Consider the following 24,774-nt stretch of genomic DNA (forward strand, 5'->3'; position numbering starts at 1 on the left):
CTTGGAAACTATTGTGCAGGGTCTTAAATCTGAATTTACTTGATGGCAATGAGTTTGGTTTGGGGTTTGAAGTAATAGAGGGTTAGGGGAAATGAAGCAGTGTCCGTGAAGTAATAGAGGGTTAGGGGAAATGAAGCAGTGTCCGGAAAGGACTGGTATAGGTTGGAGGTCCTGTTATCCTCTGTCTTCACTGACCCTAGTTCTCTTCTTGATTTCAGTTGGAATCGAAGCCTTTTAAAATGGCAGATGATTTGGACTTCGAGACAGGAGATGCAGGGGCCTCAGCCACCTTCCCAATGCAGTGCTCAGCATTACGGAAGAATGGTTTTGTGGTGCTCAAAGGCCGGCCATGTAAGATTGTCGAAATGTCTACTTCCAAGACTGGCAAGCATGGCCATGCAAAGGTTAGAATTTCACGTCTCCACATTTGCCTTCCCCCCACCTCCCATGTGTATGGGATGTCCAGCAATAAGCTATCAACAGTCCTGGCCCTCTGCCTCCTTTTAGCATTTTACTAATTCCTTTTTTCTGCATTCAGTCCTTATTTCCATTCCAAGTCTTTAGCCTCTTCCATGCTTAAATTCTCTGCTTAAACCATTTGCTGGTAATCTGCCTCAATTTTCATATCTGTTATCCCGCTAATTTATGCCTCTCTGACTGGTTCTCCTTTCTGGTGTCCTGGATTTTAGTTTCTCTGTCCCTTGTTTCCTAGATCAGCTTTCCCTTTAGATGGATCTCTCATAGGGTTAACAAACTGCTTCTACCAGTATCCTCAAATTCCTTGCCTTCATTTTACTTTCTTGGTTCTTATCATTTGTTGCTAGTATATCCCTTGTCACCTTAGATTTCTTCTCTTATCCTTCCTCAAAAGAATATCCCAACTTGGTTTATCCTTGTTGGATTTCTTATTCTGTTCTCTAATCGTTGTTTTTCATCTTCTGTTGACTTGGTATTCGTCCTGTGATGCTCCCTAATTCCTAGATCCCTGCTTGGTGTTTTTTGTCTCCTGTATTTTCCAATCGAATAATACAAGTCCATTTTTTCTTCTGCTTTCTCCTCTTGTTTCTTCATCTTTCCTCAGCTCATTTAGTCAGCTGTCCAGAAAATCCTTTCCTTTTACCTAGACTCCTACTTCCTGGGCTCTCTTAGCATCTAGTTCATTGAAGCTACATTCACTTTTGCTATCAATCCTTTCTTAAGGTGGGAAGGTTTGTTTCAGGCTTTTTAAAGAGGCTTTAGTGTTTCTTTCCTGGATTGGTTCTATTCCAACTCTCCTTTGTCCTGACATCCCAGTCTGATTTCTCTCCAGCCAGGGACACCTTGAGTCTGTTTCTTCCTAGAGTTCGGTTTTATCTTTGATGTCATACATACATACATACAGGTCCACCTGGTTGGCATTGACATCTTTACTGGGAAGAAATACGAAGATATCTGCCCCTCAACTCATAATATGGATGTTCCCAACATCAAAAGAAATGACTTCCAGGTATGTAGCTGACCTTGGGTTAGTGGTTTCCTAGGACTGAGGGTGGGGTGGGGAGATAGAATCAAAGGGGCTGGGAGAGGGGAAAAGAAAAACCACATGAGGAAGAGGAGGGTATTTGGTATTAGCTGTTTGCTGCCACCCTAGTTTGCACCTAAGACACTTTTGTCTTCAAACTATCTGGACTTTCCTTCAGCTTCCTTCCTTATCTGCCCCCAGCTGATTGGCATCCAGGATGGCTACCTATCACTGCTCCAGGACAGTGGGGAGGTGCGGGAGGACCTACGTCTTCCTGACGGAGACCTTGGCAAGGAGATTGAGCAGAAGTATGACTGTGGAGAAGAGATCTTGGTATGGTATACCTTTACTCCCTCACTCCCTCCCTTTTGTTTGACCAGCTTCTTTCATTCTGCTGCTTCCTGAACTTGGGCACCTACTGAGTAGCCCTCTTACTCCCCCAGATCACAGTGCTGTCTGCCATGACAGAGGAGGCAGCTGTTGCAATCAAGGCCATGGCAAAATAACTGGCTCCCAGGTAAGCAAGCATGATGACCCCTCTCATAAACTTTGTTGTTCCCCTCAAAAACTTTTAATGGTCCAGGGTTTATGGTGCCCTAGCCTCAGCCTGTTTTCTCTATCCTGTGTTGGTCATGTTGTCATATTTTCCCTGGTTTATCTCTTACTCAGGGTAGCAGTGGCAGCAGCAGTGATCCTGGAGCCTGCAGAGGCCCCTCCCCCCAGCCTGGCCCAGCTCTGGCCTGGCCCTTGGCTGGACTCTCCTACATGATTTATTTGATGTTTTATTTTGGTTTCTCTTCCTCTCTGCCCTACTCCTCCAATCTTGTCGGGGACCCCCCACCCACCCCCCTGCTCCCCTTGGCCAGGATGAGCAATGGCATTGGTGAAGCTGCCCTCCTTTTTCTCCCCTCGCACTACAGCCCTAGATGGGGAAAGGGGCGGGTGCTGCTTGTGGTTTTGTTTTTTGTGTTTTGTTTTTGTTTTGTTTTTTTAATTCAGTCTGGAATCAGAACGCTATGGATTCTGGTGAATGGTCCTCTGCCCTTCTCTCTTAACCCTGGTCTGGTCCCCTGTTCTCTGTAGCCCCTTGCCCCAAACACCACCCCCACAGACTGGGGACCAGCCCGCTCCCCTGCCTGTATCTCTCCCCAAGCCCCTTTAGATGGGGAGGGAAGAGGAGGAGAGGGGAGGGGACCTGCCCCCTCCTCAGGCATCTGGGAGGACCCTCTCCCCGACACATTTGTTAAATCAAACCTGAATAAAACAAGTTTAATATGAAGTCTCCAACTCATTTCTTCTTTGGGAATTTGAGACAAATGGGTATTTGTTGTCTAGAATGTATAAAGGGACTTTGAAAACTTCAGTGGGAGAAACAACTTTTGAAGCTACCTCATATATTTGGAAGACAGAAATACTGAGTTGTTTTTTGCAAACCACTGTCCCAATGACCTGCTCTGGTCCTACCAGTCAGCTGCCTCTCCTCCCCCAGGCAGCCCTGGCCTGTTCAAGACAGACGGGTGGGAGGCAACACAAACAGAGCAGCCGGGGGCAGTGACAGGTAGATTTTATTGGTCTGAGACAAACACAGATAGGGAGCCCTCACCCAAGGTGAGGTTGAAGATAAAATCTGATGGTCATTTGTGGTAGAAACGTGGGTTCTGGCTGTGCTGGATGAAAGGAAGCCGGGGGCCAGGCTGACTGGTAGCTGCAAAGCCCGACTGGTAGTGGTAATGATAGGTAATTTTGTCAGTGTGTACTTTACACTCTAATAACCAACCCCCCAAAAAAACCCAGGGGATGGATGGGGGCTACCACTCAACCTACCCAATCCAGTCTTCCTGGTAGGGTAAAGATTTTGACCATTTGACAACCATCTCACCTTTCCTGTTGGCTGCATCTGCACAGGGAGCTGGGGAGATGCAAGGAGTCCAGGGGCTGGGTGCAGAGCCTGTGGGTGCATAGGGCGCAGGGAGGACTACAAGAGAACAGAGTTGGGACTTGCAGCCTCTGGGTGTCCCCTTGGCATAGTCCTTACCCTTGTCTCCAAGTCTCCACACTTACTGAGTCTGAGAAGCCAGTCTGCTGGTTAGCATGTTCCATCTGCTTTTGTAAGGACAGGGCACCCCCAGGCTGGAGAAACCCTAGAAAGGCAAGAGAAATTTGTAAAATGAATAGAGAATAGGACAGGAACAAAGGGAGGACCCAAGTTATCTATTACCTGTCTGGGTGGGCTGAAAGTGGCCATGTACAGCATAGGGCTGTGGCTGTGGCTGAGACAGGTACTGCACTGCAGGAAATGCTGAAGGTGCTGAGAAAAGCAGGCCACAGTCATTAGAACCCCTTTTACTTTAACACTCCCTCAAAACCTCAAAAGCAAATCTCTTTCACCACTCACCTCTGAGCTGCTGGCTAGGGCTGTAAGCTGGCTGTGTGGGCCCATAGTGAGGTGGGGGCTGAGCAGTCCCATAGGCACCTCCTGGGCTGCCTTGGAATTGCCCGTGCTCTGGGGTCCCTGCAAAAGCAGCTGAGCCCACGTAGTGCCGGGTCTAAGGAGGGGGAGAGTAAGAACTCATTGCCTGTCAGATACTTGAACGTAGACATTAATCTCTGTAGGCCCCATTTTCCCCAATTCATTCATGATTTCAATATAATGAATAGACACCCAACCCTATTCCACTTACAGTAAGTACTTGAGGCCCAAACATCTGTTTAGCTCTGTCAGCTGCCATGAGAGTGCCTGGGCGATTGTGTCCACCAGGGCTCCCTAGAAAGGGACAAGGGCTTCATGATGCTGAAATCGCAGGTTGCAAACGGACAAAGAAGTTTCATTCTGTCCCTTGATTTCTTTGATCCTCACCCTGCATGCTGAGAAGGTGTGTTCCTGTGTGAACTGTCAGGCTCTGCTGGTACGCAGCTGATGTCAGAGTGGTCAGGTCACTGGAGTGAAAGGCAAGGCTCGTCAAAGACAAGTGTCCCTTGTTATTAAGCACTGATCTTGGTAACCTGATCCCAGTTCCACTTTCCTACTAATTTTATTGTAGCTCTCAGGACCCACCTCTGCTCCTTTCGCCTCCGTTTTTCTTCCTCGTGTAAGACTTTCTTGAGCTGCAAGAAAAGTTGGTGCTTCTCTTCCTGTAGAGCCAAAAGCTTCTCCTGCAACTTCAGAATCTGGAAGTGGAGAATAGAAATGAAGGAGGCAGGAAAAAATCAGAACTGGGAGGAGAGATCAAGGGAATGCTTACTTGTTCCTTAGTTTCCTCTAGTGACATTCTCTCTTCCATCTCCTTTTTCTTTCTCCTTTCCTGCTCTTCCTTCATCTTCTGTTCCATCATCTTGTCCACCTCTTCTTCCTCTGGAGGAAGAGTCGAACAGAAGGGGGAAGCGGCAGGGTGGTTAAAATAGAAAGACGTTGAGAGCCCGGAGAAACCGGTTATGCCAACGTTAGAGTATGCTCTTTCCCTCTTGGGGGTAGAAGTTTCCCCACCGCTGCCATAGGGGGCAGGCAGAGGAAGGGTTTATTTATTAGGTGCTCTCCAAGGTCCTTCCCAGCTCAAAGGTTTTGGAGCATAGACCCGACGTCTCGACACAGTAGGGCTGGCTATCCCTCCTCCAGTCTTTGCTGCCAGCACACCGGTATGCGCAGGGTGATGGCAGCTCTGCGTTGGGGATGCCTTCCTGAGCAGCGCGCCCGTCCGCTTTAGCCCCAGCTTACCCTGCCGCTTGCGCTCCCGCTCCATCATGATGTGCCGATGCAGCGCCCTGGCCATGGCGTTGGAAAGCTTGGGGCGCTCCAGGAGCGCGGGCATGGTGTTGCCGGGGTGGCTCGGGCCGTGGGCGCCCGGCTCTGTCACTGACTGCCAGACCCCGGACTAGGCCTGCGGGAAGTCGGGCGCTCAGAAAGCCGCGCCCGGCAGCGGGGAAGTCCGCCCGCTCGCCGCCCCGGTCACGTGTCTGGACAGCCCGGGAGCACCTGCGGCTTAACCGCAGGCGCGGCTGGGGGCTCTAGCCTCGGCGTTCCCGGCCCCTCCTCGCCAGGCAGCCCCAGACGACGGCCCCTCCCTACCCGCCTGCTCTCCGCTGGCTCCGCGGCCTCCTTCGCGCCTCAGCCAATTGCGTCACATCCAGCAACAAGAACTTCTTCCGGTGTCAAGAATGCAGCCGGCCGTGCGGATTGGATGAAGAGGAACAAGCGGAGATGCCGTGACGGGCACCCGTGACGTCCAAGCCCCTTCGCCAGAGCTCCTCGCTAGCCGATCCCTGGCTGAGCTGCCAGCCAGGTGCATTGTGAAACGCTCTCATCATTACAAACGCCCGGAGCCTCCTTTACTCTGCGAGGCAAGGCCCGGTGCAGTGCTGGCAGCCCTGGGGTCAGGGGCTCCTCGGGGAGGGAGCGAAACAGAGAGGCGGAGGCGGAGGCTCTGAGACGGTGTTTATTGGCTCCTTAGAAATCAAGTCTGTAACAACTGTACAGAGGGCCCCTATGTTCCCAAGCCCTCCCTTTCCCACTCCCGCCCGATGACCCCCGGAAAAAGCAGCTTCATATGGGGCACAGGGAGAGACTCCTCTGGGATTCACAGTAACCAGAAAAAAACAAAAACAACGGAAATAAGTTAAGTGATATGGGAAGGGAAATGATAGGAGTCTTGTTCCCCAAATCAGTGCATTAAGAGGGGCCCTCAGGGCCTGGACTGGGCTCCCCATAAGTCCCCTCACATCAGAGGGAAGTTCTGGGCCCTTGGGCATGGAGATGTGCTCCACTTCCCATCTAAATCCGAACTTGCCTACATGATGCTGCACATCTGCCAAGATTGAGCACCGTGCATGCCGTGGGTCATTGGAATAAGGTGGAGGCAGTCATCACTCAAGAGTCCATGGGCCCAGGGCCCAGCTGTGCTTGTAGTAGTGGGGTCTGACCCCTCATTCCACCCGTACCAGCAGGGCATAGAGAAGTGTGGCTCCCTTTTCCTTGGTTACCCACTCCAGTTCAGCTGGGCTGAAATGAGGGTCCGGAGGCTCTCGGAGGGAAGCAGAGGGGGGCCCAGGGGTGTAGGAGCCTGGGCGCACACACACCTGGAATGCCACCTGGGCCTGGTGCGTCCGCTGGGATTTGGGGTCCCAGAATCTGTCAGGCAAGAGAAACGGGAATGAAACCTCTGGCCGCCAACTCAACGTCTGTGCATTCAGCTCCAACCACATTGGACAGAAGTGACTTCTGGATGTCAGAAGAGACTCTGAAACTTACTCTTCAATGTAGAGATGCTAAAGCAAATGGTAGAAGTGAGAAGGTACAAGACCTGAATAGAAAATTCAAAAGGTAACTTGTGAAGACAAAGTCAAATATTATAACGAAATATGCAAAGACCTGGAGTTAGAAAACCAAAAGAGAAGAATACGCTCAGCATTTCTCAAGCTGTGGGAACTGAAGAAAAAATTCTAGCCTCACAGTATTGAAGGAGTCTATGGGCAAAATACTGAATGATGCAGAAAGCATCAAAAGAAGATGGAAGGAATACAGAGTCACTGTACCAAAAAGAAATGGTTGTTGTTCAACCATTTCAAGAGGTAGAATATGATCAAGATTCAATGATCTTGAAGGAAGAAGTTCAAGATGCAATAAAGGCATTGGCAAAAGAACAAGGCACATGGAATTCATGTAATACAAACTGAAAGCTTTGAACAAACTGGTGAGGCACTGGAGGCACTCCCTCATTTATGCCAAGACATTTGGAAGGCAGCTATCTGGCCAGGAAGAGATTCATATTTGTACCCATTCCAAAGAGAGGTTACTCAATGGAATGTGGAAATCATCGGACAGTATCAATGATATCAAGATAATACAAAAATGGCTGCAACTGTACAGGGTTGCTATGAGTCAGAATCGACTCGACAGCACTTAACAACAACAACATACATTAACAAAAAACTTCCACAGGTTCAAACCAGATTTGGAAAAGGAAGTGGAATGAAGGATACCACTTCCGATGTCAGATGGATCTTAGATGAAAGCAGAGAATACCAGAAAGATGTTTACCTGTGCTTTATTGACTACACAAAGGTTTTCAATTGTGTGGATCATGACAAACTATGTACAACATTGTGAAGTATGAGTATTCCGGAACACTTAATTGTGCTCATGAGGAACTTAGACCAATGTAGACCAAGAGGCAGTTGTTCAAACAGAACAAGGGAATAGCAAATCATTTAAAATTAGGAAAGGTGTGCGCCAGGGTTGTATTCTTTTACCATACTTATTCAATATATATGCTGAGCACATAATATGAGAAGCTGGATTATTTGAAGAAGACTGTAGCATCAGGATAGGAGGAAGATTCATTAACCTGAGATTATGCAGATGATACAACCTTCCTTGCTGGGAGTGAAGACTTACGACACTTACTGATGAAGATCAAAGACCATAGCCTTTGGTATTAGTTGCATCTCAATGTAAAGAAAACCAATCCTCACCACTGGACCAATTAACAACATCCATATAAATGGAGAAAAGATTGAAATAGTCAAAGACTTTATTTTGCTCAGATCAACCAACAACAAGAAGAAGTAGCAGTCAAGAAATCAAATGATGTACCTGCATTGGGTAAATCTGCACAAGACCCCTTTAAAGTGTTGAACACCAAAGATGTCAATTTGAGGACCAAGGTGCACCTGACCCAAGCCATGGTATTTTCAATAACCTCATATGCATGCGAACGCTGGGCAGTGAATAAGGAAGACCATAGAAGAATTGATGCATTTGAGCTACGATGTTGAAGGAAAATATTGACAATACTGGGGGCTGCCAAAAGAACAAACAGATCTGAGTTGGAAGAAGTCCAGCCAGAGTGCTCCTTGGAAGCCAGGATGGCCGGACTTCGTGTCTCATATTTCCAATATATTGTCAGGAGGGACCAGTCCCTGGAGAAGGATACTGTATTTGGTAAAGTGGAGAGTTGGAGAAAAAGACCAAGACCCTCAACGAGATGGACTGGCACAGCAGCAGCAGCAATGGGCTCAGGTGTAGCAACAATTGTGACGTTGGCCCAGAACCAGGCAGGGTTTTGCTGAAATCTCACCTTTTCAATGATACTACCCCAACTGCACTTTTGGTCCACTTCATCCCACTCAACTTTTTCTTTTTGCCATAGTGTAATGATCACCTTTAAAATTACTAAATAGTTATTATACATAAATGCAATCTGAAGAGAGAATGACAAAGTCCACAAGAGAAGAGACTGAGGAACTGAGCAAGACAGTGAGAAACCAGAACCTAAGCAAACCCACTGCACAGAACACAGTCCAACTGCTCCTTAGAGTTTCTGAGAGTGTGACTCTTTACAGGAACAGCTTTATCTTTGTCCCGCACAGCACCTGTGGAGTTTGAACCGCCAACCTTGTGGTTAGCAGTCCAACATATAACTCACTATGCCACCAGGGCTCCTTAAGGTGAGGAAAGGAGAGGACCAATCATGAAGACCAAGTGTCCCTGGGGCTCCCTCTTGGTCTGACCCACCATCTCTCCCGCGTACTCACTGCACTTTGGATGCCAGGATCTCAGCCCCAGCATATTGAAGGGAGGGGGAAAGCAGTACTGGAGGGGGTTGCTCCTCCCGAGGCGGTGCGCAGTTCTCCCCAGGCTCCTCAAACCCCACTCCAGGTTCACCCTTCAAGGGCCGGCAGCTCAGGATGGAGGTAGTGCCTGTGGGGACCACTGGGTCAGGGCAGCCCTTTTCACCCCTGTGGCCCACAGGTCCAGCCTGCCCCCCATGTCCATCTGCTCCAAGTACCTGCTCCCAGCTCCCCTCGATCCAACACCCTGCGTATAGCTGCCACATTGCTTCCATGATAAGCCATATGCCACTTCTTGGTTAGTGTCCCAGCCTCCAGGTGAGGGTTCACCCTAGGAGGTGGACAGACAGGGCAGAGTAACGATTACTGGCTCCCCAAGGCCATCGTAAGACAGGAAGAGCTACACTTCTTCACTGTACCCTCTTGGACCTAGTTTTCTTTTTCAAGGTGCAAAAAAGACCCCAAACTAAATAAAGGGGCTGCATGATCCTACCCACAAGTACCTGAGGTTGAATCTGCACCAGCCAAAAGGCAGGGCATATTCCCGGGGGGGCTCTCCTCGGCGCCTATGAGGCTCATCCCCTCGAAGCTTCCGGCAAGACTCACAGTAGCACAGGCTACGCTTGGGTGGAGGCATGAAGAAGTCCTCTGTGGATGGGTGAGTGGCAGGCTTGAGGCTGTAGCACCCACTCTGGGCCCCCACCATGTCTCCAGGGGCCTGGGCATGGCCCCGGACTGACCTGGCAATGTGGTAGATTCTGACAAGGACTGGGGACTCACCAGGAAGCAGCAACAACTCTTGGAAACGGGAGCAGAGGGCATGGTACTCGCAGCTCTTCAGAGGGCTTGCAGCTGGCGGTGGCCCCCAGCAGACACTCTCCTTGATACCTGAGAGCAGAGGTGAAACTGGTCACCGGAGCTGGGGCTACAAAGTAGGGGGAATGGGTGCCAAAGCCTCATCCCTCCAAGCTGCCTCACCATCCACCATGTCAGCTTTCTCCATGTCCCCTTGGGTGGCAGCACTCTTGTCACAGGCAGCCCCTGGTTCAGGGCTCACGATTGTCACCTGCAGGGGAGAAGTGTGAGCAGTCCCCAAGCACACTGAGCTCTGTCTCTGACCACAGCCTGCCCCTTACTCTGAGAGTCCAGTTCCCCAAGCATCCCCCCATTGCCACTAACCTGCACACATTGTCCATAGAGGTCGACAAGCGCATGGCAGGGCTGGGGGACATCTGGCATAGCCACCCCCTGGTCTACCCCATTGACATGGAGGTGCAGCCCTCCAGAGCTATCCAGCCGCAGTCCAAGGATGGTGCCTTCAGGACACGTGTCTAGGTTTGGCCCAAATTTCTCACAGATCTGAGACGAGAGACCAGACTTCACCAGCAGCCCCTCACCCTCAGTTGCACTGTGATGCCAGTCCCTGGCCTTGCTGTCATACTGCCCCTCACTCCAGTATACACTCCCATTCCCCCAACTGTGGAATTCACAATAGCAGGACAGGAGGAGGGGTCAACCTGAAATTGATGTACACTTAATGACACTTCTGCCGTACCCACCCCAGCATAGGGCCAGGCACAGAGCATAGACCCCCTTTATTCTCGAGGTCCTATGTCCAGAACTAAGGGTCTAACTTCTCCCTTTTGTCCAGCCTATCCTGACTCAAGAGGCCTAGCCCTCTCACTTCTTTCTTGCTCCCTCCTTACCTTGAGACCATTGTGGAACACTCCACGGCCCCGCAGCAGCCAGGCTGCACGTTTGAGGGCAGAGGCGGAAGCAGGGAAGTTAAGCCTTTCTGGTGGGCAGGTGATGACCCCCAAGATAAGAGAAGATGTCCAACGTCGGCTCAGGAAGTCTATTCGCACCTGGGATAGATGACAACTACTCCCTTGAGTCCCTGGTAAGAGGCTGTCCACCTAGAGCAGGCTCCCCGTTCACCAGAGAGGGAAGACTGCATCTCCCTACACGTGGCCTGGGATGCTGCCCTGCTCACGCTTGGAAGGAACAGAAGCTGCACGTTGTTGGGCCTTGGTCTTTCTGTGTGCCTCTGCATGGACCCTCCTCATCTTGCTTTCTTTACCAGGTTAGCTTTGGCACATCCTTCAGTTTACAACAGAAAGGACCCTCTTCCTTTCCTGCTCCTACATATAGGATCAGGCATTGCCTCTGAACTCCTTCAGCCCCTCTCCACTGCCTGCCTTAGCACTCCAGAGGGTAAAACTGTGACAACTGATGTCCAATCCCCACTAGAGGGTGCGAACAAAAGCCCGGGAACTTTATCCCAGGGGTCTGCCTACCACTTTCCCTAGGAAAGGCCTTTCTTTATGAAGACTGGCCCTAGGTCACCAGCAACCGAAGGAACCAGGGGTATGGAAGCAAGGCCCACCTGGACCAGTAGCTGGGGCACCAGGGGCTGGTTGATGACCACGATGCCCTGATTGTAGCTGGCCATCCGTGTGGCTGTACGGTTCCCATTAGACAAGAGGATGTTCTTCCCATGGTTCTCCAGGAACTCAAGGGCTGGGGGCATAATGGCCACTTGATTCTGGTCCTGATGAGGAGAAGAGACTGAGGTGCTGGGTGGCTGAGGCTGTGCCTAATCCACCCCTTGGAGTTTACATTGAACTTGAGCGTAGGTCTGTCTGTCCAGGTGGTAGCCTAGGTCAGAGATACTAAAAGAGACCCGGTGTCCAGTGGCCACCAACCACCCACCCCTGAGTCCAGCAGGTTCTGCTGTAGTCTCTTACTCCTAGACCATGTTCCTCGCCCTCGTCGTCCTCCTCGCCCTCACTGCCGGTGTCTGAGCTGGGGGAAGGAGGCTGGGTGCCTTCTGGCTCCTCCAGTCTTGTGGAGCTGACAATAGATACACTCCGTACTGGCCCATACAGATCCAACACAGCCCACACATTCTGGGGGAACACAAAGAACAGAACATCAGAGGTCAACAGGAACCCTAAACCCCAATATCAAAACCCAAGGAAGGTATTAGGTCTACCTTGGCAATGCCAGTGGCTGCAGGACCCATGTCCTCTCCATCTACCAGGATGTGCATTGTGTCATCTGCCCCCCGACGGATGCCCACATGGCTCCCCACCTAGGACAGAGGTGGGACCAGGACAGATACTTAGTTCATGTCTTGTACCAACCCCACCTCCATCCCTGTCCTTAGAGGCAGCTGCTTCACCCCCAGCCTCTCGAGGTTCCGGCCATAGTTCATCTTCTGAAGCTGCCCATCACGCCTCACTTCACAGCTGGACACCATCCAGGTGGTCCTAGTCCGGAGTTCTGGCAGGGAGGGCGGTAGTCCTGGGCCACCTCCGCCCCCAGGCCCCATCTCCCCTGGAGGTAGTGTGGTCAGTCCCAGCCGGAGTGAACCTGCCCACTTCTCATCGAGCTCTTCCACTTTGACCTACAAGAGACGGGCTGCATTTGGTGACACTAGCTGGAGGCAGAGGGGACCAGTTGTCTGTGTTAACAACGCTCACATCTCCACAGCCCACCTCAAAGACTTCTTCAGCCTTGAGCTCCTTAATGCTGAAGACGAGACCATGAGCATAGCCTGCCACACGCACTGCCCTTGTGCCATCCTCTTCAAGGGTGACATTCTTGCCACAAGTACTGTGGAAGCGGTGGGCCACGCCAGCTACTGTGGAAAGAGGGCATTAGAGGAAGGGATATGAATTGACCAGCCATTTTCAATCCAGAAATTGGCACAAAACAGAGCACAGATTTCAGGTGAAACAGAAAGTGGACATAAGGTTCCATCTGCCACTACTCCTTCAGGATCTCTTGGCACTTTTTGTCACAACAGACACATTCCCTAACCTGGTATGCCACAGTTAGGTTGGATTGAATTGTGTCCTTAAAACATATGGATTGTAAATGCTAACTCTTCTATGCCTATCGTAGGAGTCCTGCTGTGGCACTGTAGGATTAGAACTGGACTGCTAATTGCAAGGTCAGTGGTTCAGACCCACCAGTTCCTCCTCAGAAATTCTATCTAGGGTAACTATGAATCAGAATCGACTCTCCAGCATGTAACAACAAATGCCTGTGTGCTGATCCCATTTGGAAATGGGCTGTCTGGGTTATGTTGATGAGGCAGGATTAGTGTAGTGTGTGTCTTGAGTCAGTCTCTTTTGAAATATAGAAGAGATGAAATAAGTAAGAGAAAAGATGAAGGAAGAGAGATGAGAAGTTGCATGAAGACTGCTCAGGAGCATGAGCTCCTAAGAGCTAAGAACCTCTCCAGAGCTGACAGAGAAAGCCTTCCTCTAGAGATGTTGTTGTTGTTAAGTGTCATCGAGTCAATTCCAACCCATAGCAACTCTGTATAGGGTTGCAAGGAGCAGCTGATGAGCTTGAACCACCAACCTTGCAGTTCAAACAACTTTGCAGCCTGATGAATTAGCCCACAGCGCCACAATCAGACTTGTAGTCTTCTAAACTGTGACAAAATAAATTTGCTTGTGAAAACCACCCACTTGCCAGGAAGCCATCAAGGCAAGCAATCAAGTCCCTTCAGGACAAACCCCACTCCAAGACTGAAACTCAATGGGAACACATGAGCAGGCGTGTAAGTTTGCTGATGACCACATTGGTCTACTGGTGAATGGAAGAGTGGGAAAGGCAGCAATGAAGAAATGGGCTGAGTTCAACCATGTTCCATAGATTCCTGTTGACCTGGAGATTAGAGGGAGAAGAGGAAGGGCTCTGAAGTGTGGTGAGACCTGGAGACACCTGAGCCCATGGACAAGGACATAGCCACGGAGGGCTATAGCTGAGAGTGAAACATCCAGCTGATACGAAGTGACGAGAGATGGACAAGAACGTCCAAACTTGCAGATAGTACCTATTTGACCTAGCCTTGATGGCTTGATGATCAGAACTCGACTATAGGAAGATAAAAAAAAAATTTCCGATTAAGGAAATGAGTACAAATTGCTACAATTTGATGAACTTGACCTATACTTATGAATGTGGTGGTAGTGGTGGTGTGTCGTGGAGTTGGTTCCGACTCACAGCGACCCTGTACAGAGTTTCTGAGGCTATAAATCTTTACAGGAGCAGAAAGCCTCATCTTTCTCCTGCGGAACAGCTGGTAGTTTCGAACTGCTGACCTTGCGGTTCGCAGCCCGATTTGTAATCACTACCCTACCAGAGCTCCTTATGGATGTAGTAGCTCAAAATGCCAACTGAGAGGGAAGGAGTCTTCATATCAAATATCAATGTTATCCCCTCTGTACACAGGGTAGATAGGGACAGGCAACTTAAGACACAGGCTACAGAAAATGAGGGGGTGAAAAAGGCATGCAGTGACTGGCTTACAAATTTTCAAGAGGGAGTTTAGTTTAAGAGTGTGCAGGGGAAGATAGAGTCCCCATTGAATAGTTTTCATCTTGTCTAGATGGGTCTGGTGAAAAGAGATGGGGATAAGATTCGTATGATTCAATAGTGAGTAACTGTTTTCTTTACTAATTGTGACTGTCACAACTGTAAAGGTGTAAGTTTTGTAACAAAAACAGGGAAGTGGTTAATCTTATAGTCCAGAAACAGGAGGACCCAAAGACCATCAAGGGAGATGAGCACAAGCAGAATGCAGGACCTTATCCAGAGAAGCAGCAACACCAGAGATGGAGGCAGAGATGAGGACATGGAGAGAGGGAGCAGCTGAGGACTCTAGCCTCATGGAAAGATTGGGACTTAGTATTGGCGGCTAGGAAGCAGACTTGAAGAATGTGCCCTTTGGTTATATATTTCTGAGTTTTTTGATGTACATTCCTCCACCTCCCCCCTCCCCCCCAAAAAAAAAAACAGAGGAAATGCAAGCAAATACTGTTGAATGATAATGTACGGAGGAGACTGTAATCATTGCAATGAAACAATGGGGTAAAGCCGATGTTCTCCCATGTAAACTATCACTCAGTTCACAATAAAATAAAAACAAAAACCACCCACTTGTCATATTTCTGCTATAGCAGCACTATGACTGAATTTGGCATCAGAATGGGGTGCTGCTCAAGAGATACCGAAAATGTGAAAGAGGTTTTGAAATTGGGTAATAGGTAGAGGCTGCAAGTTTTAAGTTATCCAGGAATAAAAACCTAGGCTGCCTTGAGAAGACTGTTGGTAGAATTATGGACATCAAAGGCAATCCTGATGAGGGCTCAGAAGTGAGAAGGGCTACTGAGAAAGTCTCTGCTGTCTTAGAGAATACATATGGTACCAGCAACACCATGTTACCAGAAGTGTGAACGTTAACTGTGTTTCTGGTGAGGTTTTAAAAGAAAATGATGAGCATGTGATTGGACAATGGAGGGTGATGGTTTTTATGCGGTAGCAAAGAACTTGTCTAAATTACGTTCAAATGTTTGGTGGAAGGCAGAACCTGCAAGCAATGAACTTGGACACCTGGCTAATGAGATTTCTAAGCAAGACCTAAAGGGGGTGCATGATTTCTCCTTGGCACTTATAGTAAAATGCGAGAATGAGATGGACTTCAAAATGAACTGTGCAAAATGAAAAAAAGGACACAGATCTTAGAATGTTGACCAAGGACACAGCTATATAATCTTTTGTTAAAGAAATTAAGCCTGTGACTGATGGTTATTGTTAAGTACTGTCAAGTCATTTCTGACTCATAGCAACCCTGCATATGGTTTCCAAGGAGTGGCTGGTGGGTTTGAACCACCGACTTTGCATTTCAATGCATTATCCTGCAGTGCTACACCAGGACTTCAAGCCTGTGATTGATGGATCTTACCAACCACCACAGCAGAAAACCCATCAGCTTAGACTGAATGGGATAGAGAAAGAACTAAAGTCTGCGTCTTAGAATTTGACAGGCACAACACAGGCCAAAGGAGCTTTATCTGTTGTCCTCCAATCAAAGAAAAGAACCATCTCTGGAGCAACATAGAGATCATCAGAACTATCAGAAGCAAGGTAAGCAGGACTGCATCAGCTTCAAAGGGTGAAGTCATGGTCTCTAGGGTTTAAAAGTTACCAACTGGGTTCTGCAGTGTGAGGATGACATTCATAAGTGCTGGTGGATAGAAATCTGCCCCAAACTGAGGGGGCAGGATGCTATGTCCAAGAGGCAGAAGAAGGAAGTCTGCCAGAGCCAAGAGGGCCACCAAGGGAACAGAGTTGCTGTCACAGTGGGCCTGGAAGGCTGATCTGAAGCCCAGGGCTAAGAGACCTCCACCTAGAATCCAGAGGGTCCCAAAGAACAGAGGACTATTTTCAACTCTCGCGAGCAAATATAAATTGTTTCAGACTTGGAGGGTGCCTACAATCCTTTCTTTCTCTTAAACCTCTTCCATTTGTAACGGAAATATCAACATTGTACCTGTTCCACTGCTGTTGGAAACAGGTAACTTGTATTTTTCATTTCACAGGCCCACAGATGAAGAGGAATTTTGCTCTCAGAAGATGATATTTTGAACTTGGAGTTGATTAAGACTTTTGGGATAATGGGATGTGGGTGAATGTGTTCTGGATATGGCAAGGATATGTGTGTGTTGGGGGGGGGTGTACAAAACATAGAATGTCATGGGGTGTCCCCCACCCCACCCCCACAATATAGGTTGCAAATCCTAACTTCTATGTCCTGTGGCAGGGGTCCTGTTGTGGTGCTTGCTATAGGTTTTAGCACTGGTCAGAGATTCAAACCCACCAGCTGCTCCTAGGAAACACTATACAAGGTCTCTGAACTGACTTGATGGCACTCAATAGCAATTACTTCAGTGGTTGTAATCCCACTTGGGAATGGGTTCTCCTTGTTATGTTAATGAGACAGGCTTAGTGTAAGGTGTGATTTTGAGCCAATCTCTTTTGAGATAAGAAAGAGTTACCAGGTAAGTGGAGAAAAAAAGATGGAGAAAGGGCGATGTCAACCTCAGATAGGGCTCCACAAAGTTCCTGGAAACCTGTAATAAGACTATGAAATTTTCCATGAACTTTCTGAAGCCCCTTTGTACATGAAGACTGTCCAGCAGCAGTAGCTCAGAAGAGATAAAGACCTTCTAGAACCAACAGAGAGATGAAGCCTTCCTGTAGAGTCAGCACCCGGAATTGTGACTCCTAGTTTCCTAAACTATAAGGAGCTCTGGTAGCATAGTGGTTATGAATCGGGCTGTGAACCGCAAGGTCAGCAGTTTGAAACTACCAGCTGCTCCGCGGGAGAAAGATGAGGCGTTCTGCTTCCGTAAAGATTTACAGCCTCGGAAACCCTGTACAGGGTTGCTATGAGTCAGAACCAACTCCACGGCACATAACAACAACAACTTTCTTAAACTATGAGAAAATAAATTGGTGTGTTAAAGTCATCTACTTATGGTATACAACTAAGATACCTAGCTTATGTTGTCCTGGTCTGTTGATGGCAGGAAAGCGTCCAGGTTCTGTGTACCAGGCATAACTGATTCCCACCCTGGCTTGTTCCCTCCCTTTAGCCTGAAGACACTACAGTCAACCTGTCTTTGAACAGCTTCCCTGTCCTATGTACAGTACACTGAGTCCCACAGGCAAATGCAGCCCTCCCTTCCTCCCTCTGAGCCAGCAGAACCTGGGGAGTGCAGGGGGAACGACTTCTCAGTGGCTGTGTTGCTTGTCGTCAGGCTGTTGTCCATCGGGCCAGTGGCACTGGTGATAGACACTTGGACACACTGACCATACAGATCCACGACTGCGTATACTTCTGGGTGGGAAAGAAGGAGTCAGAAGCCCAAAAACCTGGGGTACGGTGGGCTAAGGGTGGGCATGTTGAAAGTCACAAAGTAGTCACCTTTACCCGGAGGCAAGCCTGAGCAGGCAGCGCCCTGGTCCTGACCATTGATGAAATAGTGCAGATCACCCTTGGCAGTCCGCATCATCCCAATGCGAGCACCTGTGCCCAGCGCGTCCAGGTCGCAGCCGTAGTTGTTACGCATTGTGTTGCCGTCTTGCATGATGGCTGTGCCACTAGGGAGTAGCAGAAGGGGTGGGTAAGTTTCCCAATTTCATCCCAACTCAGGCCCCTGCCCAGTCTCTGCAGGGCAGCACCTTCTTGTGTGCCTTGGCTTAAGATCTTGATCTGGGTCAGAGACCCAATCCAATCTCCTTCATCACTGAGATCCCCTCAAATTAAAGCAAGAACTAGCCTATAAGGGGAGTCCTGGTATGGTGCTGTGGGTTAATGCGCTGGACTGCTAAGTCTGTTTGAACTGCAAGGTTAGTGGTTCAAGCTCACTAGCCGCTCCTCGGAAACCCTATACAGGGCATTGAACACCAACCCTGTAAGGAGAATTCCTGGAGTGGTGCTGTAGGATCCACACTGGACTGTGAACCCACAAGGTCAGCAGTTCAAACCTACCAGCTGTTCCTCAGAAACCCTAAACAAGGTCACTAAGAGTTGGAACTGAGTCAACTGCATTAACAACAACAACAACGCTATAAGAAAGAAGGTTGTAGCCCTTATAAAACTGAAGAGGGAGGGCTTACTATAACTGAAGAGAAGGAACAGAAAAAGCCTCCGTGGATACCAGAGACCACAAAACCCTGCCTCCCTCATCCCAGACAGTTGAGCCTAGCCCAGCCCAGCCCAGCCCAGCCCAGCCCAGCCCAGTCGTCTTCAAAAGTAGGCACCCCAACCTCAGCATCCATGTATCATAGTCGATGTCTGTCATAGTGTTGGGGAACTCAAGGTCTTCAGGTCGAATAGCAGTCACTCCTAGGAGGCAGGACCAGGTCAGGGCTGATCTCCCACCACCACCAATCCTCACCACCAACACAGAGACACCTCTCACCAGCCTCAATGGAGCCTGACCAGCGGTCCACCATCTTCTGAATGACAATTTCAAATAGCTCGCCATCCCGCAGGGCCCTAACAAGGAGCACAGAGATCAGAGAGGGCCTGCTTGGGGGGCTGAGGCTGGGCAGTAGGAAGGGAACCTGAGGTCTAGTTACTGACCGGTTGGAAATGACGATGGCGTCATTGAACTCGCTGCGACAGTTGTGGCGAAGTGCAGTGCGGCCCCCATTCGTGATGACAGCATTACTGCCATGCAGCTGGTGAAAACGCAGGTCAGAGCCCCCGATACCTGATGATGGGGAACCAGGAGACACCTGGTTGTTCCCCTCGGGGAGTGGCTCAGGGACTGCAGGCACCTCTGCAAGAGTATACACCACTCATTAGGCATACTGGTGTCCCCAAGGTCTCCCAAGGCCACCCCAACTCCCTGCCCCTGCCCAGCCCGGCCCTCACCCACGTCGTCCACAATGGTGGCCTGGGCCGCCTGGCCATAGAGATCGACGACAGCATAGACTCCCGGGGGTACATTCCAGGCAGCAGGCCCCTGGGTCATCCCATTGACAAAGAAGTGAAGAGTCCCATCCTCCCGCCGCACCACGCCCACCGTGTCCCCTGCCTTGGAAGAAGGGGGGGCTGGAGTGAGGAGTCAGGCAGAGTCCTGGCCTGGGTTAGTCCTGCACCAGCCCCCACCTCATTACCTCCCCATTGATGCCACATCATGCTACACACACTCTCCCACCTTGAGGCGGTCCAGGTTGTGCCCGTATTCATCCAGGATGGTTGTTCCATTGTGCATCACTCCGTTCCCAGTCATCATCCAGGTCCCTAAGGGGTACAAGTGGCTGGAACGTGACGGAGAAGCCAGGGTTCCCTCCTTCACTGCCTACCCCAAGCCCAGATAAAACAGCCTGCGTTTTATTGACGTCAGCTTTCTCACCTGAGCAGAACAAGAAAACTGTAGTTCAAGTCAAACACAGGCCCTGTCCACGTGGCACAATGCCGCCACTGAATGAGTTGTCACAGGTGTGACAAGTGAACTGGAGACCAATGCCAGAGCTGTGGGGACAGCTTCCTCCCTGGGACCCTACCCGGCCCTGTCCTTCTTGAGAGCTCACCAGAGCGCAGGTTGGTCATGGTGGAAGGCAACTGGAGGTAGGCAGGGTTGTGGGTGGTGACACCAATTTCAATGGAACCAGCCCATTTGTCCACCATCTTGTCGATGCGCACCTGAAACACCTCTCCATCCCGCAGGGCCCTGCTACTCAGCACCACGCCATGATTGAAGTCGTCAGTGGCACTGAGGGCAGAGAAAGTAGGCACTCAGACCCCCAAGACAGACTGAGCATGTCTAAGCTTCATCCAATGATGATACACATGCCCCAAGCCAACCAGTTTAACCTTACTCACCCTCAGAAAGTTAGTTCTTCCTTTCTGCCTATGAAATCCCAACCATCTCCTCTTGCCTCCTACTCCTCCAACCCCTGCCTGCCCCCCCAAATCCCATGAAAGCCCCTTCTGCAAGCTTCTCCCCACCCCGTGGGCCATACTGGGGCCTCAGGGCAGTGCGTCCCTCGTGGGTGATGGCTGCCTTCTGCCCACAGTTGGGGTGGAAGAGCAGGCGCTCGGGTTCTGCCTGGGCAGCAGGAGGAGCACGGCGGAGGGCACCCTCTGGGGACAGCGCCCGCAGGATGGCATTGTTCCGGCGCAGACGATCGCTATGATTGTTATTGTGGACTATGGTCACCTTCACTGCCATCCCATATAAATCCACCACACCATAAACCACTGGGGGTGTCAAAGGGGTAGCCACACCTGTGGGGGCAGAAGGCACAGGGATAGAGGAATAAGGGGGGAGGGGTAGAGAGACAGGAGGAAGAGGTCCAGACCCTGTTCTCCATCCCACCCCAGCAGCCTCCTCGGAGCTCTCCCTTACCCTGATCAATGCCATTAATGAAGAAGTGCAGGGCTGAGTTAGACTTCCTTGTGAGACCAATGTGATCACCCTCCTGTTTAAAGTAGAAAAATAACTGTGTCTGGAAGCCATCCATAGTATGGACTTACCCTGGGGACCACAAGAGTGGAGTGGTCCTGGAATAGTCCCACCACCCCATTCCACAAGAAAATTGCTCCCAAAGTTATTCAGGTAGTCTCAGACCACGCTGGAGCATAAGCAGGACAGGTCCTAGTTCCCCATTTTCTGGGTAAGACAATTACACATTTATTGAATGCTCAGTAACACGTACCATGCACTGTGTCATACCATTAAACCATCTTACAAGCACCTCAAGACAATCTATAAATTACTACAGTGAAACCTGTGAAAGCCACAACTCTAAAAAACTGCTTTGTTTTTCCAGGTCTTGCTAGTTTTCTGCCTTTGATAGGGTAAGACTTTAAAAGTCTTACCATTTTCCTATTAACTCTGTATCTTTCTCTGGCAGGCTTCCACCTTATACAAGTTCTGTTTTGTCCCCCCAGGTTTTACTGTACCAATAGTCTCATTTTAGAAATTAAGGGAGAAAAAAAACCCTAAACTAAAGTGGACAAGCTCCTAGTCTCAGGTCACCATCACAAATGGCAAGACAATAAGACGAACTGAACCAATCTGACTCTAAAATCTGAGAGCCTGACTGTTGGACAACCAACCTGCTTTCTCAGAAGAAACTTTCAGGCAAAAAACAAAGGTCACAACAGAGACCTTGATTCCAAGATCAAGACACAGAGTACCTTTGACTCCCTGGAGAGGGGCTGGAAGCTCTGGTCCATTCTCACCTGCAGCTCATCCAGGCTAAATTCACAGTACTCCCGGCGGGTACCCTTGCCATTGGTCAGGATCCCACAGCCGCTCATCATGATGGTACCTGGATGGAAACAGACACTTGGGCTAGGGGATGGGCTTCCGTCCCCTTAACCCGCAGGCTTGTGCCCTGGCCCTATCTGAATCTGGTACCTGACTGAAGGTTGGTCATGGTAGCAGGGTAGTCCAAGCTGTTGGGATTGTGGGTGGTGACACCAATCTCAATGGAGCCTGACCATTTGTCAACAAGCTTGTCAATGCGGATCTTGAATGGAGCAACAGTAGAGACAAGACAGGAAGGTAAATTACAGTGAAAGGGGAATGTAAATTACAGTGAAATTTACATTTACTGTAAGTCTTTTGATCTTCTCTGCGCCCCACCTTCCCATCATCAAGGACAGGGTGTTCCATCTTTAGCTGATTGGGCGAGGAGCCAATCAGACCCCAGGATCTTATATACCTCAAACATCTCATTGTCCCGAAGGGGGCGGTTGGTCATGACAACACCATTGTTGAATTCATCTAGGGGCCGGCGGCGCTCAGCCGTCTTATTGTTGTTGCTAAGTTTTATGAGTGTTCCACACTTCTCATGAAATAGCAGGGCGTCATTGGAGGTTAGGATGGGTGAGGTGGCAGCACAGCTAGACCCTGGTCCTTCCCCTGCCGGTGGGGAGCTCAGGTTCACATTCAGGAGCCCCCCGTTATAGGCAGACAGGATGGCGTTGCTCACCACATCAGAAAGCTCCATGCTGGCAAAGTCTACAGGACAGAGGAAGGAAATGGAAGTGAGGTTCTATTCTCTTGGGTTTGGCAAGCTCTCTGCCAGTCTCGTGTGTTCCCTCCCAAGCTCTCCCAGAGACCTTACCCTTGTCCACCTTACTTCCCACTCCCCTTCCCAGACTCTTAAAGCCCTCACCATGATGCGACTCAAGGCTGTTAGGGAACGTCTCTGGCCGGACCTGCGCTGGGGACACCATGAAGGCTGGGGACCAGGTGGGAATAAGGGGAATATGGTTTCATCTCCTGCTCCAGGGCCCACACACAAGAGATCCCCTCCTCTAGCCTCTGTTCTCCCCTTCAACTATCTAGAAGTCTGAGAGGCCCTACCCATACCCAGCCTCATTTTTCATTGTGTCTTCCCAATTCCCTCTGCCCCCATCCCTCCATTACGGGCCCCAAGCTGATATGTTCTCACCTTCATCCCCAGAGGTCCCCTGCTCAGCCAAGGCAGAATCTTCAGGGGGTGCAGAGGGCTCAAGGGGAGGCGTGGGGATGGGAGTAAGGGGGCTGAAGCCTGGCTCAGAGGGTAACACAGTTATCTGGGTGCACTTGCCATAAAGGTCCACAACAGCCCAGACTCGAGCAGGTAGGCCTGTGGCAGCCACACCGCAATCCCGCCCATTCACCCAGAGCCGCAACTCCCCAGCCACTGTGCGCTCCACACCCACACGGTCCCCTTCACCAAGCTGGTCCAGGTCCTGACCATACTCCTCCAGCACAGAGCGTCCATCCCTCAGCACTGAGCAGCCCGACACTACCCATGAGCCCCCCTTCAGTCCCGTAGCACTGCTTGGGAAGTCCAGGACACTGGGGTCCAGTGCTGTCACCCCGATCTCAATGGAGCCACTCCAGGAGTTGACCTGTGATAGGAATGAGGATGGAGAAAAACGCAAGATGGGACACCTGTGGCTCTCTTACCACCAGGAAGCCCCATTCATCCTTCTCATCCCTTGGACAACTAACTCTCTTTCTCTCTTTGAGACATTAATCCAGAGACAAAGATCCACAAGTTCTTTTCTGGTCTCTATCACATGATTGTTTGGGCTGCTTCCCCCTCTAGCAACAGTACTGTCCTCAGATTCTCAGGGTCTACTGTACTTTTCACTGTTCTTTTCCCCAGCTGGATGACTGAATTTCCTGGTTTCAGCCCCTGGACCCTGAACTCAAATGTACATGTTTCCCATGCCCTTTGTCCTCATTTATTACTCTACTCCCTGGCCAAATCCTCTCCAAATTCACCCACCTCACCCTCCCAATTCTATCTCCGTGAGGCTGGCTTCTTCATTAAGTCACACACATCTCCCTCTCTCTCGTTCTGAGCAGTTCCCTTCACCCATCTTGCAGACTCTCTTCCTGGTTTGTCCTTTCCTTGGTAGCTCTCTTCCACCACAACTCTGACATCTCTCCATCCTTGGCACCCAAGAAATTGTCCCAATTGGCCTGTACCCCAGGCATTCTACAGATAATCCCCTATCTTCTGGGTCTCTTTCTCCTTCAGACTGAGTGTTTCTGCTTCAGGATCCCTTCCTGACCATCACCAGATGTCCCGATCTGTCGGTTTGACTAGGTACCCGGATGTGCCCTCCTCCTGCTGTCCTACCCCGTGTTTCTCTGGTCCCCTCCCACAACACTCAGCATCTGGTCCACCGGCCTGGCTCCACACCTTGCGGTCGATGCAGACCGTAAAGACGCGTCCATCGCGCAAGGGCTCCCGACTCAAAACCAAGCCGTGGTTAAACTCCTGGCCTGGCTGCTGCCGCCGCGCTGTACGCCCACAGGCCGACAGGCTCACCAAGCGCCCGGTGCGTGGGTGCAGCTCCCCGCCGCAGCCAAGACCCCCAGTGGACCCCGGTCCTGGGCCACTACCTCCGGGGCCCCCACCCCCGCCCGGCCCCGGCCCGGGGCCTCCCCCAGAACCCCCATTCCCACCCGACCCCGCCGCCATCGCCGCTGACACAGGGGCCGCGCGACAGCCGCGCTTGGCGGCACCGTGGCAACCGCGGTGGACCGACACCCTGAGGGAATAGAACCAGATATGCTTTACGGCACTGCCGGGCAATGAAGCGTCCCGGGCTAGAGAGCTAATGACTACCACGGTAGGAACGGAAGGACGACGCGGTCGGGCAGTTCTGCTTTACGGCACGGTGGAGTAACGGAATGGCTTTGAGCCGAGCCAAGACTTGAGGGAACTTTTGCGACAGTGGAAGGAGGCAACGATGCCGCAGGCATCTTTACGACGAAGGGGTGCTGGCGCTCTTACATTTTCAGCTTTGCGACAGTGGTACCAACGACCCTGCCCTCGTCGAGGGAGGTGTTATCTTTAAGTACTCGTTTTACGGC

General features: G+C 50.4%; 3 protein-coding genes across 5 annotated transcripts; 1 reads left to right on the plus strand and 2 right to left on the minus strand.

Moving 5' to 3' along the window:
* Positions 1–224: 224 nt before the first annotated feature.
* Positions 225–2,208, plus strand: EIF5A (eukaryotic translation initiation factor 5A). The gene is made up of 5 exons (XM_006863357.1): positions 225–404; positions 1,382–1,486; positions 1,703–1,834; positions 1,945–2,018; positions 2,171–2,208. Exons 1-4 carry the CDS (start codon positions 240–242, stop codon positions 2,005–2,007), a joined length of 465 nt encoding a protein of 154 aa, XP_006863419.1. The 5' UTR covers positions 225–239; the 3' UTR covers positions 2,008–2,018; positions 2,171–2,208.
* GPS2 (G protein pathway suppressor 2) lies at positions 1,677–5,602 on the minus strand. Of its 2 annotated transcripts, XM_006863355.1 has the most exons (11): positions 5,565–5,602; positions 5,214–5,376; positions 4,744–4,853; positions 4,557–4,669; positions 4,359–4,438; positions 4,183–4,265; positions 3,897–4,047; positions 3,720–3,809; positions 3,563–3,642; positions 3,381–3,476; positions 3,049–3,219 (listed from the first exon to the last, which is right to left on the minus strand). In XM_006863355.1, the coding sequence occupies exons 2-11, from the start codon at positions 5,305–5,307 to the stop codon at positions 3,136–3,138; spliced, it is 981 nt and encodes a 326-aa protein (XP_006863417.1). In that variant the 5' UTR covers positions 5,308–5,376; positions 5,565–5,602; the 3' UTR covers positions 3,049–3,135. The 2 variants fall into 2 exon arrangements, with proteins under 2 accessions (XP_006863418.1, XP_006863417.1); XM_006863356.1 differs by lacking the exons at positions 3,049–3,219; positions 5,565–5,602 and adding an exon at positions 1,677–1,957 and having other exon boundaries at positions 5,214–5,370.
* Positions 5,603–5,917: 315 nt separating this feature from the next.
* On the minus strand, positions 5,918–24,380 carry NEURL4 (neuralized E3 ubiquitin protein ligase 4). Of its 2 annotated transcripts, none has more exons than XM_006863359.1 (29): positions 24,098–24,380; positions 22,850–23,294; positions 22,571–22,636; positions 22,115–22,413; positions 21,808–21,919; positions 21,630–21,718; positions 20,791–20,863; positions 20,405–20,669; positions 19,973–20,154; positions 19,597–19,682; positions 19,311–19,473; positions 19,017–19,215; positions 18,853–18,929; positions 18,698–18,776; positions 17,859–18,028; positions 17,634–17,765; positions 12,565–12,710; positions 12,249–12,473; positions 12,060–12,158; positions 11,812–11,973; positions 11,451–11,615; positions 10,771–10,929; positions 10,244–10,423; positions 10,043–10,130; positions 9,845–9,952; positions 9,568–9,712; positions 9,283–9,395; positions 9,029–9,194; positions 5,918–6,623 (listed from the first exon to the last, which is right to left on the minus strand). In XM_006863359.1, exons 1-29 carry the CDS (start codon positions 24,377–24,379, stop codon positions 6,419–6,421), a joined length of 4,680 nt encoding a protein of 1,559 aa, XP_006863421.1. In that variant the 5' UTR covers position 24,380; the 3' UTR covers positions 5,918–6,418. The 2 variants fall into 2 exon arrangements, with proteins under 2 accessions (XP_006863421.1, XP_006863420.1); XM_006863358.1 differs by having other exon boundaries at positions 17,853–18,028.
* Between the last annotated feature and the right edge of the window lie 394 nt (positions 24,381–24,774).

Source organism: Chrysochloris asiatica, unplaced genomic scaffold, assembly GCF_000296735.1.
Source record: "Chrysochloris asiatica unplaced genomic scaffold, ChrAsi1.0 scaffold00054, whole genome shotgun sequence".
Classification (NCBI taxonomy): domain Eukaryota; kingdom Metazoa; phylum Chordata; class Mammalia; order Afrosoricida; family Chrysochloridae; genus Chrysochloris; species Chrysochloris asiatica.

Bases quoted from the DNA above. Each gene is read 5' to 3' on its own strand.
- EIF5A (XM_006863357.1), top strand. From the start codon at position 240: ATGGCAGATGATTTGGACTTCGAGACAGGAGATGCAGGGGCCTCAGCC. The intron at 405-1,381 runs GTTAGAATTTCA...ACATACATACAG, and splicing joins GCAAGCATGGCCATGCAAAG to GTCCACCTGGTTGGCATTGA. The intron at 1,487-1,702 runs GTATGTAGCTGA...ATCTGCCCCCAG, and splicing joins TCAAAAGAAATGACTTCCAG to CTGATTGGCATCCAGGATGG.
- GPS2 (XM_006863355.1), bottom strand. From the start codon at position 5,307: ATGCCCGCGCTCCTGGAGCGCCCCAAGCTTTCCAACGCCATGGCCAGG. The intron at 4,048-4,182 runs GTAAGTGGAATA...CCCCCTCCTTAG, and splicing joins TTGGGCCTCAAGTACTTACT to ACCCGGCACTACGTGGGCTC. The intron at 3,220-3,380 runs GTGAGATGGTTG...TACCACTACCAG, and splicing joins AGATGCAGCCAACAGGAAAG to TCGGGCTTTGCAGCTACCAG.
- NEURL4 (XM_006863358.1), bottom strand. From the start codon at position 24,379: ATGGCGGCGGGGTCGGGTGGGAATGGGGGTTCTGGGGGAGGCCCCGGG. The intron at 18,029-18,697 runs GTTGGGGTGCCT...GCTACTCCCTAG, and splicing joins TATGATACATGGATGCTGAG to TGGCACAGCCATCATGCAAG. The intron at 11,974-12,059 runs GTAGACCTAATA...GTGTTCCCCCAG, and splicing joins CAGCCACTGGCATTGCCAAG to AATGTGTGGGCTGTGTTGGA.